General features: G+C 38.5%; 1 protein-coding gene across 13 annotated transcripts in view; it reads right to left on the reverse strand.

The window, feature by feature from the left end:
- MAGI2 (membrane associated guanylate kinase, WW and PDZ domain containing 2) overlaps nucleotides 1-13,138 on the reverse strand; it is a 703,046-nt gene that overhangs the window by 139,728 nt on the left and 550,180 nt on the right. For 9 of the 13 annotated variants that reach the window (XM_063396965.1, XM_063396960.1, XM_063396962.1 and 6 more), the window contains exons 8-10: nucleotides 11,369-11,490; nucleotides 10,619-10,747; nucleotides 9,781-9,963 (exon numbers count right to left, since the gene is read on the reverse strand). In XM_063396965.1, coding sequence (XP_063253035.1) covers nucleotides 9,781-9,963; nucleotides 10,619-10,747; nucleotides 11,369-11,490 — 434 coding nt within the window. The remainder of the gene's footprint in view (nucleotides 1-9,780; nucleotides 9,964-10,618; nucleotides 10,748-11,368; nucleotides 11,491-13,138) is intronic. The other 4 variants (XM_063396964.1, XM_063396963.1, XM_063396971.1 and 1 more) reach the window with 2 other exon arrangements.

The following is a 13,138-nucleotide window of genomic DNA, read 5'->3' on the forward strand; positions in this document are numbered from 1 at the left end:
TGGCCATTTTTCCATGGAGTCAGACCTTGCATTAATAGGAATATGAGACTGCACATACTTGAATAATTTGTGTCCAAATAGTCTCTTTGCTTTTTCACCTTTACTCTTTCACATTTTGCTTTACCATATTTCTTGATTTGTGTATGATCTCATTTTCTGCTAAAGATAGAGCACCTTTGAGCACCAGAATATCTCCATTTACTCCTTTCTAAAAGAGACCGAGGGTGGTGTCTTAGGTTGAACAGGGTGTGTATGCCTTGTGTTTATGGCTTGTGTTGCATTTGTCCATAAGAGATAGGATTTTTGTATTATCAAAGATCATATTTCCATTATTTCCTCTCTTCCCATCAAATTACTTCCCCATTGCTTTCTGGGTTAAACAAAAACATAACTGCAGAGAGAATCTGGTCAAAGGTGTAACAGCTGAATAAAGGACAGTTAAGTGCTGTACATGTGGAACCTGGCATGGCTGGGCATGTTCAGACCTCAGCCATCTCTAATCAAACATCTTCAGCTTTTTATAGTTGCTGCTGGAAGGGTTGTTCTAATGGCTTAAATATTAGAAAAATCTTAGCACATATAAGCAGGCCTGCTCATATACTCTCTCCTACAGAAGATCATGTGGCACTCTTAGTAACCCAGAATTTCACCTATTTACATGTCCTGTATTTTGCTGTTTCAAGTAACAAGCACATATTATCATTCTTGGGACTGATAACCACAGATCAAAATATAGTCTCAACAAATGCAAAGTTCTTTCAAATGAGGCAAGTGCCATAAACCATGAGTATTGTGAGTTTTTTCCTGTGTATAAATATGGATTTTATCAAAGCAAAATGAAAGATTGCTGTTCTTTTTGGATTCCTCCTGCTTTTCCATGTAATATGTGGACTTGAAAAAAATGAGTGACTCACTTCAAAATGAATTTTGAAGAAAAGTCACCATAGGAAGGAAAACAAGCTACATATACAATATTCAGTCCCGATATTGTCATATTCTTTACGGGTACCAATAATATAAGAAGCAAAATATTGTAAGTGCTGGAGATGAAAATGAATTTATAATCCCCAGTATACGAGGGGATAAACTCAATCATCAAACTCCTTATGATGTTGTTGTTTGAACAAGTAAATGAGAGAGAATTAAAGCTATTAATTTAAAAGGGTTTGTTGTTGCTTTTTTAAAGTATTCATAAAACCACTAATGCAAGTTTTGAACTAGGCTAGGGGAAACAAACATCCTTAAAATTGTCAGAAAAGGATTATTATTACAGTAATTAATCAATCAAACACTGCTTGCTCTAATAGATGATAAAGAAAACCAAAGAAGTCTGTTGACACATTCCTTGTTGAAGGAGGAATGAGGCTGCTTAAGGAGGTGTCTAATGTCATTTGCAACAGCCTTTGTCATTTGAGATATTTGTATGTGACTTGCAGGTACCACACAGGACACAAGAGAGTGTTGCCTGGAAAAGCAGGAGGAGGCTAGGCGGGATCCCTGGAACTTCTAATGGCACTGGACACCGACGTTTGCACAACTGAATTGCACACACATATTGGGAGTCTCAGGTATCTCCCCTTTCCTCCCTACTGCCGCCCTTCTTGGGAATCTATTTTCCTTAGTGTCCTGCTTTGAACCACCTCCAGTTAAGGTGGTTTACTAAGAGTAAAATGGGAGACAGAAGATTCCCAAAATTTCCACATTGTGGCAGACTTTGGGATATGGAGGATATCCTAAACCCCAGGATATGGAGTCAGAGAACACTGAGTTCCATTTGTACTAATAATACAAGCCCAGAATCGTCTCATCAAGTGAGACAGCATGTGATGTGGAGACAAGAAGTTCCTAAGAATTTTTTTTGTAATTGTTCCTGTGACTTAAACAACACACTGTCCATTTTCAGAAGCATTTTGAAATTCAATTTAGATGCTCTGCTACAATTGCTCTTTCAGCTTGCATCAGTAATTTTAATTGAAGACTTCAAGGGAATAGACAAATGACAGGGCTAAAAAGAATCAAAAGCTCTCTTCAAAGCTTGAGGAATGTCTATTTGTGGGCACTACTTAACGAATGCTCAGTAGCTCAGAGGGGCAGCACAGACTCAAGCTCTAAATCCCTATCAGGCAGAACAGAGAGTGACACGTGGATTTTTTGCAATTCAGACAGAACACAAGGATGTTGAATATCACACTGCCAACTGAAAAATCTGACAAGGTGCACCCAAAGACCTCAGATGTAGACAGTAATAGTGTGTGGTATACAAAAAATGGGTACTTTTTTTAGTCTAGGCTTATCTCTGTCCTGGCTATCATTCAATGAGTACCTCACAATATAGTGAATATCAAAAGAAGGAAAATATGAAGAAAACACTAAAATAAGAACCTCATGGAGATTAAAATTCAGTAACCTTGTGACAAAAGTAGACACCTTTACTAGTCCTTTGGTCAACATAAAGAAAAATTTAGACGTTAATGTGACCACTGTACCAACTTATCTAAAAGCCATAGAAACATAAAAAATATAATGGAAAACTGATCTTAGAAAAAAAGCGGCACAAGTACTAAAAATTTCTAACAACCTAAGTACTCCTTTCTTGTCTTTCTATTTACATACAGAGCTCAATGAATTGCCTGCCTCAAAATTTGAAAGAACAGGGGGTTGAAAAAGAATCTCTTAATTGCTGTTAATATTCCTAAGATACAAGTATTGGTTTTACTGTCACACATTTAAAATCACAAGTCATATCCCTTTCCCGAGCTAAATTGAGCCTTAATATATGATATCAAATAAACAGTAAAACTGGCATTTTTCCTTTGTCTTGTGTTTGAAACCCCTTAAATATAACGTGGTCATACTTCGGAACTTTCCTCTGTGACAGAGGAACAGAAGATTTATCCTGTAAAATTTAGGATAAGATTCAGATTTAGTCCCCTTTAAACAACAAAAAATAATCAAGAGTTTTGTTTTAAAGAATTCTGGTTACATAGAGACTCAGGATAAAACTTTGAGGACTAACAATATTGATAGATTGTTAAAACAGGGTTAAGTTTAACTCTACACGTCTTGCATAGTTTTGGCATTAGTTATATGACGTGCAAGTTTTTATGGTGGGAAATGTAAAGTGGAATAAATTAAATGGGATACTGTGTACTGCAAAAAGGAAAAAAAGGTTATATCAGTTTGTCTCAGCTATGAACTATCAGGACATCTGTTAACTCTGTCCTCATGTCTGGTGCAAAGACCACAGCACTCACGTTGTGGTTTCAGTCTCCAGACCCTCACAATCTCCTTGATTTAAAAAGCCAAAATAACTTGTGAAATGAAAGAAGACTGGCACTGCAAAACCAGGCTGAGGTTTTGACAAAGAGTTAATGTTTGTAAGTCTCACAAACAAGACATAGGTTTTGGTTGTACCTGATGCAAATATAGAGCTTCTGCTCTGCTTTGCACCATTTCATCATCAGCCTGCAGGATGCTGGAATACAAGCAGTAAATATAACACAAATTCACACTGACTGGCCTAACGTGGGTGGGAAAAATCATTCTCCATGATGCCTGAAGTAATTTTTGTTATTGCTGTTAGCTACTTTCCAAACAGTTAATTTTCTTTCTCTGAACACCATGGGATGATCAGCAACATATGGAGACAGAGAGAGATGTGCAGTCTCAGCTAGACTAAAACATCAGATGAAACATCCTAGCTTCCAAATAAAGCAGGGGTAGTAAGAAAAGCAGATAATACAAGCTAGTTTTACATATTTTATGCTGCTGGTTTTATACTGCTTCACTCTCACAGTCCCTCCTCACCTGGCATCAGCTTGCAGCTGCAAGGCTGACACTTCATGAGGCCTTGGTATATATTTAAAGGAGTGTTTTAGCCAGGAGATGCATAAGACCAATGAAAAGATCGTCCTTCCTCAGCAGTCCAGCTAGTAGCACAGCTTCTCACTTTCCTAACACCATGCCTTAACTTTTTGAGGCCAGTTTTTCTGGAGCCAAGGGATGAGAAGATGTCAAGCAGGTGAGATAAAAAAATTTCAGCCAGCTTCAGGTACTGTTGAAATCAAGCCCTACATGTATGTGACCAGCTCCTGGTCAGTGCACCTCTTGAGATGGCAACTGTGTTAAACAGTTGGCTACCAAGGGAAGGGAATGTTGCAAAAGAGATTATCCAGTTGGGTTTTGACTGATAGCACTTCAGAAAGTCATGACCTGCTTGAAAAAGAGTATAGGTACTGTGGTGTCATGTGTCATGTGTGGTCATGATCCACTGAGTGATGTTCTGAAAGTGTTAACATTTCCAGATGACTGCCAAACCAGAGATTTTAATTTTTACATATTTGCTTCTTTGTATTGAAGGAATTCTTTGTGCATACATAGTTCATCTTTTCTGTTGCTCAAACTAGACATCTTGCATCTCAGCTGAGCTCACATTAGGTGAGGTGATGGTTTGTTCACATGATCTGACAGTGGATAGACAGGGAACAGAATTAAGCATCCGTTTGAACTTATAAAAATGCATCCTTTTGCAGATATCCCCAATTCCTTCTGTCTTGAGTACTCCACTTTCTATAAAGGTTGTAAGATATTAGCCTTACTGTGAAAAAATATGCATTAATGAAACGAGATAATTATTTCCTAAGCCTAGTGACATGTAGGGTCAACTGCCTGATAATGGCTTTGGGTTTGCTCTTATTCACTTAAATAATGACATTTATGGTTTTGTAGATCAACACATGTGGTTTCTCCAATTTTCTTACATTTAAAGTAACCTCAGCTTCTTGAAAAATTCATCATATGCAGAAGATTGTTATGGGTCTTGATGGCATGTCCATGGACAAAAGCAAGGCCATGGGTCACTCCTTCCAGCATTTCTAACAGCTCATTCCCTTTGGAGGTCTCTAAAGAGCAGTAAAAATTCTGAGATGTAGATGTGGGACCAATCTCTAGCTTTTTTCTCTAGGCTTCATCCTATTACAGTCATACAAAAGTAAGAGATGTCTGCTTATATGGCAGGTGTAGACATCTGTATTGTAGAGAAATATATCTATTACCTGAACCTTATCTTTAATTTATGAATTTCTACCTCTATAACAGATCAACTCATATAGAAAAACTACCCTTCCTGAGAGAACAGCATCTAAAAAAGCCCAAGTTTGCATTGTTTACAGATGATTTAGCATCTTAAAGCTGGCCAAGTACATGCCTGGCAGATGAAATTAAAGAACGTATTTCCCCTTTCTTGATTCACACTGTTGAGCTATGATATTTCCCCACAGATTTATGTTTCTGGAAAGTTCAACCTGCAGTGACCAAAGATATTCATCAGTCAGAAGGGTCATCACCAGACTCCAAGAACCACTTTTGCACCATGCCTTTGAGCTGTTTCCTGGAAACTTTGACCAAAGGAAATGGAGCTTGCTGAAATGCAGAGAGTGAGAATCTTTCCTCGAGCTTGATTATGTGGGAGTGTTTCAGTTTATCCAGTCCATTGAATAACCTTGAGAATTGTAGGAGAGTTTTTGCCTTTGCTGCTCGAGCTTTTATCTGACTCAGCCGTGGGCCTAAATCTTTGTTTGCCTTAGAACAGCAGTCAGTCAAAATCACTCACTGTACAAAAATCTTTTCATGTAGATGCAGTCTTTTACCAGTGATGTTCACTCACCATTTTAATCAAATTCAGGGGCATCGTAAATACAGAGAGTTTTCTGCTGGCTGCATGAGGCTTCAGACAAGACGAAGAAAAGAATCTTTCTCCCAGGAAAGAATGTGGTATCAGCTCTCAGGCTGTCCTGAGATAGACACAGACACTGTGGAGTGTAATCTTTATATCCAGCAGCTTGATTGAGCTCCAAATGCTGAAACTTGTCTTAGAAAGGCATTTTCAGGATTATTAACAACCATTAGTGCACAGATGCTAGATTTAGATGAGGACATAATAGCCCCTACGAATTCTGAAACATCTGGCAAATGGGATCAGGAATGCAATTTTGGTTGTTTTTGACTCATCCACTGAGATGTGATTCCTCTGAGTCTGCTTGTGAGGTTTATTGTGGGTCTAGGACAAATATAAACACGTCTTAGTGCTCAACACTGGGCACCAAGTGGTTCTGGTAGCTTTTCAGGACCTCAGATATCTCTTGTTGCATCTCAGTGCATTCGGTTTGCCTCACTGCTTTGTTTCACAGCAATGCCACGTCACGGTCAGGCAGCTGCTCCTGTGCTCCCAGTGGCTTCCAGGCTGTCAGCAGTGCTCCTCAGGAGTCAGCACTGGGACAGGCACCATTTAACATCTTAGCTGGTGATTGGGACACAGGGACTGAGTGTACCCTCAACGATGACATCAAGCTGTGTGGTCACACGCTGGAGTTCCAGCTGGTTTAGTGGAATGTTCACCGGTATCTGGTATGGGAGGTGGGACTGGATGGTCTTGATCATTTCCTACCCAAATCATTCTATGGCTCTATGTTCCAAAGGATGAAATCCAAAATTGCTCCATTTTGAAACCTTCAGGTCAAACTGCTTTGTTATGATCATATTAAAGGGTGACAATGACTTACATAGACTCCCTCTTTGAACAGCATTTGTATCTGACCCCTATATTAGATTTTGGGTGGAGAACTAAACCAAAGTTACAATCGTAGTTTTCTATGAGCTTGTTTCTTTAACAGTTAGCTTGAAGCACAGCTTTGGGGTCTTCAGCTTGTGGCCAAAGTTTAGGTAAGATAAATGAAATAATGCCTTTTCTTTGTATTTTCCCCAAATCTGAGGCAGGTCTGAAGTATGAAGATTTCGATAACTACTTGGCCAAAAAATAGTATCAGCTTTGCAAGGGACAGGGTCCAGAATCACATTAGAGCTGGGGGCAGCAGTGCTGTGATTACCCCTCACACTCAGGCTGCTTCACAGATCATTGTTACTGCCCTCACACTTTCTACTGTGATGCCCTACTGCCACAACCTGATATTTGATCATTAACCAAAGCTTCCCATGACTCTGATCATAGCTGGAGTGCACATAAATTGAACAATGACACACAGTTTGTATCAAAAGAATAAATAAAACCTATTTTAAAAGCTCTATTTATTACCCAATGATCCCTAACTAACAAACAAAAAGAAACAGATGTAATTTCAAGTCGTTTTCCAACATAAAATTTTAACAGGTTTATGAACAAAAAGCTATTGATGGACCCTGGGAGGCTTTCATATCTTCTGTTGATTATATTGTAAAATAGTTCAATAGAGAGAGAAATTCAAAATCAGGAAATTTGAAAAGGACTTGATATCAGGAAATACAAGCACTTGGTTGAACAGTGCTTTTATAAGCATTCTGGCCTTAAATATATTTTTTCAGTTTACCATTAACATATTCAGAAATTACTTTATTCATAGAAACCATGTTAGATGGCACAATCATTAGTTGAGATTCTCCAATTACTTTACATCAGAATCTGTCACTCTTCTTAAAAATGAAGACATTTGAGGCCAAAATTTGTTCTGAGATCTAATTTTATGTTTTGGGGTCACATAATTGTAGAGTGATTACATATTTGAATGTACATTTCTGGTTTGCATTCCTGATATAGTTGAATTAATTACCTGAGGAAAAAACCAATACTATTTCTATGCATTTTAAAGAACATTTTTTGTACATGTTCTCATCACAATCCATGACTACAATAATGACCATCAACAGTACTATGAAACCCATATTCAATTTCAGCATAAAAATTCAAGTAAGTTGCAACGATACCTTGTTTTCCTGAGAAAGTAACTCCATATGACCAAGTTCACTAATAACCAACCCACACTTCAGAGGGATTAGCAGATAACTATATTTAGTTCTGCATCTGAGAATGCTAAACCATGACAAAAAAGGAAAATCTCTCATGCCATGTATTAGATAGTATGAAAATATTAGGGAAAAATGAAGTTTATGTCACTGCAATCTTCTGAACTTCAGGAAGTATGTTGTATCCTTTGTTCATCTAATCAGTTAATTTACTTTGGGAACTAAATTGCTTTAAGTTAAAATAGCAACAAGAACTGAGAATAAAAAAGCTGTTAGATTGATGTTTTTTGTAAAATCAGTGCCAAAAAGCTATATTCTACTTCTTTCTAACATTTCATTTCTTCATATAGTTTTTCTGTTTATCTATTTGGCATGAGAAACATCATGCTGGCTATAACATTAGCTTTGAAGCAAATCCTGGTTTTTTTTTTAATAATACTTTTCACAACCTTTACACTTCCTACTTGGCGAGTCCTAGAGAGTCCTACAAAATAAACTAGAATCCAGGGTGATTTATTTTGACATATGAACATGACTACAATAAAAGAAGGATAAAATGAAATTTCCAGAAAATTCACTTCAGACTATTCCACTAGCATCATTTGTGCCTGCATGTGTTTCTGTGTCTGCTCCCTGCACTGTAACACACTGAAAGGATCTTTCTCTGCTGTTGTGATCCATCCACAATGATATGTTATGAAAGTATGTTATGAAAGTTTAGAAAATTGTCTTCATAGTGACTCTGGCCACCATGAAATGGGTTTTCTACAGAGGCAACAAATATCCCAAACTAATGTTTCTTTATTTCAATGTCTTGGTGAGAAATAGAAGGATAATTTATGCACATGGGATAAATCATGCTGGGGAGAGATAGTACAGAGTGACAGGGCTGCACAAACACAGAAACACAGGACTCCAGTACCAGCTGTACCCATGGAAAGCCCAACTGGACCTAAAGAACAAAAATCACAGAACAATAGAATGGTTTGTGTTGAAAGGAGCTTTCAAGATCCTCTACTTCCCTTGCTACCCACTAGACCAGGTTGCCTAGGGCCCTGTCCAACCTGGTCTTCAACACTTTCAGGGATGAGGCATCCACAAATTCTGGGCAAAAGTCTTTACCATGAGAGTTGAGAAATACTGGGGCAGGAGTCCACAGAGGCTGTGGAATCTGTGTCTTATGAAATTTTCTCAAGACCCTGAGAAACCTGATCCAAGCACAAAGTTAGCCTTATTTTAAACAGGGGGCTAGTGACTGAAGGTCCCTGCCAACTGAAATAACTCTATTATTGTCTGTCTTTTCCTAAAGAAGATGACAACTGCTTGGAAATTGAATTCATCTTCCTCCAAAAAAGTTTCATCCATACATACAAGTTACATCCATCCATACATGTTGTGACCTTTCAGATAGTGGTTTGCAATATTTATCAATCCGTGAACATGAAAATGTTGGTTGTAGTGATCCAGATTCTCAGATCAGCTTTCAGTATCTTCAGAAGAAGTTTCTTTTATTTCATGAGTTTTCACAGATTCTTTTTTAATAGGACACAAATGCCTATGTGTCCATATGCCACACTGAAAACTCTTGTTGTGATGGTTCTAATGAGAACAGTATTGGATCAGACTCAACTGATTATTTTGCAACACCATCCTTTCTAAAGAAATAAATTTGCACTTAGTAGTCTGTGCTCTCTATCTCTTTTCTTTTCATGTATACTTCCCTTGAATAAACAGCCTACAAACCATAAACCATTTTTATGTAGGGAAATGCAGAGATCTTTTCTCTCTTAAAATATTGTGAAATGGGAAAAATAAGCTACCTGGCATTTATTAGCAAGAAATTTATTACCAAGAAACTTACCTTTTCTACATATTAACACAGAAAGTCGTGTGGAAAATGTATGCACTCATGGAGAGAGTGAGACTGAGAAATCTATTTCTCATTCTATTTTTCATATAAAAGAACAGAGGAACCTTCATAATTACCTGTTTCCATTTTCCCATCTTGTGCTGCAGGCCCATCAGGAATTACACTCTTCACCTGGAGAAATTCATCCGGCTCGTCCCCACCAATGATGGTAAATCCAAAACCCATGTTGCTTTTCTTAAGGGTTGTGCTGAGGAAAGTCCCCTTCAGCTGTGATGCATCGCGGGTGAAGAGTGGTTTTTCTACATCAGTCAACACAAACAAGAAAGACAAAAGTTCTGATCGAGTCATAACATAGCAGGGACTGAAGATAATATCAGCTGGCACCAAGTGGCAGTGTATCAAAGGCAAGAAAATAAAGAGTGCAGGCATTCCAGGAAAAATATTTGTGGGTTCTTGTACTAATACAAAGCTAAAAACGTATTTTTTATCTATGGCAGATCAGCCATAAATGAAAAGATATAGATTTCCTTTGGTATTAGAAATCCATTTAGAAGTGGATATTGTATAGCTGAAATAATTACAACAATAAAAATGATCTGTGAGGTAATTTAAAAACCTCTTTCCTAACCCATAAATTCAGCTTTGTCTACAAAGTAATACATTCTTCATCATTTCCTTCCCAACCACAACGAGGGAAATATCCCCTGTGACTGTCTCTCTCCATTTGTTGCCAAGAGGAGGTAAACAGTAGACAAGCCTTTCTCTCCAGACACACGGGGCTCAGGCACCCGACAAGTGACACACGCGACTGCTGTGCAAACTCGGTGTCCCCTCTCCGCGTGCCTGGGGGTGCAGTGTGGGTGCCGGGGGGCCCGTGCTGCCCTCGGTGAGGGAGGTTGGGGAAGGAACGTGCAGTTGGTGCCCCAGCTGGCCCCGGGGCTGCCTGGGACGTACCGTACCGCCCGTGGGCCCCGGCGGCGTCGCGCCGGCACTGCGACAGGTCGCTCACGCTGCGGGACCTCCTGGGAGCGGGGCGCAGGCGGGCAAATTTGGGCCTGGGTAAGGTTGATGAGGAGCTTTCTACTGTTACAAAGGAGAACAAGCCTCATTCTCTGACTATAACCTCACATTAAAGTTCTTTTTTCTGTACCAGTACTGTTTGCTGCTTATACAGATCCTTTTGAGCGCATTAATTTTTATGTTATCGAGTGGCTGCGTTCTTGTAAACTCCTATAACACCGTGCTTGAGGCTTTTAACTTAATTGATGCTTGCTAGATGAGCTAGCTTAGAAACATACCAAACATCAATTAAGAGTAATTTAGAGAAAGTACAATTAAGTATTTCAGTGTTGCCAACCTCGGGTGCTCAAGAGAGAGTCGTACATTCCCAGAACAGAACTTATGATTTTATTTAGAAAATTACTTTGGGAGTCTTACTGTGCCTTTAGTTTCTTAGACTTTAGGAAACGCTACATTCAACTTTTCTGTTTTTTCTCTGCACCTCTGAAAGTTTTAGTTGGCTAGTGAGTCCTGCAATTATTGGAATTAGGACATTTAAGGGAGAAAATTTCTAAGATACAGGCGATAACCTTTTGAGCATTGGCAGCAGTACTATTTTAACCAGACTATGACAAAATCACCATCACATAAACAGGAGAGCAGGATCTATCATCTTAACTTAAGATAGCTGACATAGTACTGTACCTCGGAAACCTTGGGCCTGCATAGGCTTTGTTCCAACTTCTGCGTTGGGCATGTTATGCTGCTGTAGCTTCCTTTTTGCTTCTAGGACAGGGTTTTCAAATTGAGTTCTTCTATTTATGTGGCTGGAAAAAAATTGGTTTTGATTAAAAACTGGGTTCGGTTGGGTGTAATGATAATTTTCACAGTAGGGTGCTGTATGTGGCGAAGGTGTGAGTGGTTACAGAGTAAAACCATGAGGAATCCTCAGTGGCCTCAGTGTGTCCCTTACATTCCACACATTTCTGTTAGGGATGGGAACATACAACAGTGCCCTGTGTAATGAACAGCACTGAGCAGCATCCTATCACTTCAATATTCTGAACTCTGCTACAGACAAGTGGGTTTGATCTGTGAGACTACATATAAAACAGCAGCACTGCTGAAATGTGCTACAGTTTTTCATGCCTTCAGCATGGTCACTGTTCTGTGTATGATTCAAAGGATCTCAACTAGTCTTGTGCATTATTATCAATTACATGTAAGTGAATTTACTCAATACTTAGAGAAAAAGAAAAACCTAGACAACAGAGTGTTATTATGATGGTAATTTACAAATAAATCTAACATAGGTAATAAATTGAAGATTATTCCTTTTTCGTACTATGGTGAGTATCTGCTCAGCTGTACAGAAAAATCAGATACAGAAACTAAATTAGGTGGCAGATTAGAAATACATAGATCATATATGAAATATAACAAAAGTTAGTACACACATTTTTTCTTGGTGTTTTACATTTCCTGCTACAGGTCATTAAGTCCATCTCTGGCATTACGTCACTTTTTCTGCATTGTGTTTAGGACTATGATCTTTTCTACTACTGTCACCACACCCTTGGTTTAAATTCTTTAAAGCACACATTTTATCAGTCACTGAGCTATCCTTCAGTCCTGTCCTGGGATATGTTTTGCATGATTTCTGAAGGAGGCAAAACAGTGTAGTAGGCTGCATAGAACATAGCTGCAAGATAGGATCACAATAGAATCACAACAAAGAGAAGGGGCTTGTGCTTAAAACACTGTTCAAGGGAAACAAATACATATGTACAGAAAGGCAGGCTTATGTCATTACTTATTTGTTCTCACTGGGTTACCATCTACTGAGGTCTTCTAAAAATCCAATCCCAAACATGGGTTTAAGCACTTGGACAGGTTATCTGGTAGCTTTCACAACTCTAAGATCCTTAAATGGTCCTTTTTTACATTGCAATGACCTTTTGTGCCACATTAAGCACTTTTCAGGTCCTTTGAGATTTTGATCCTACACTGCTTCAAAGAAAATAAGTGGAATTGCCATTAGGAAGTGAGGTAGAGGAAAGACAGCAAGTCCTATGGGAGTGCAAACACTTGCAAAATAGGATTTAGCGGCCAGTGTTAATGAAATAAAAAGACTTTCAGTCAGGTAAAAGAATATTTGATTTAATGAGATGAAGTAAATGTGATAAATCCTTAAGCTGTAGCTTTGTTCACATGGCTATAACTCATTCAAGTGGTTGCTAGCTTACTTTCATACTCTAAAATTTTGATTTATAGCTTTCAGTAAATTTTGGTCTATGCTGCAGACAGAGAAAGTCCCTCTCATTTCTTGCCTTTTTCAGACAGGTTGCTTAAGATTGTAGATGTTCTTTTCCTAGACTCTTGCTTTCTGTTATTTCTAGTAATTGTCAGGGTCTTCTTCAGCACCTTATTCTTTTGCAAAACTAGAAACTTAAGATAAAAGGGAGAAAAGCTTCA

The sequence above is a fragment of the Prinia subflava genome, chromosome 4, assembly GCF_021018805.1.
Source record: "Prinia subflava isolate CZ2003 ecotype Zambia chromosome 4, Cam_Psub_1.2, whole genome shotgun sequence".
Lineage (NCBI taxonomy): Eukaryota > Metazoa > Chordata > Aves > Passeriformes > Cisticolidae > Prinia > Prinia subflava.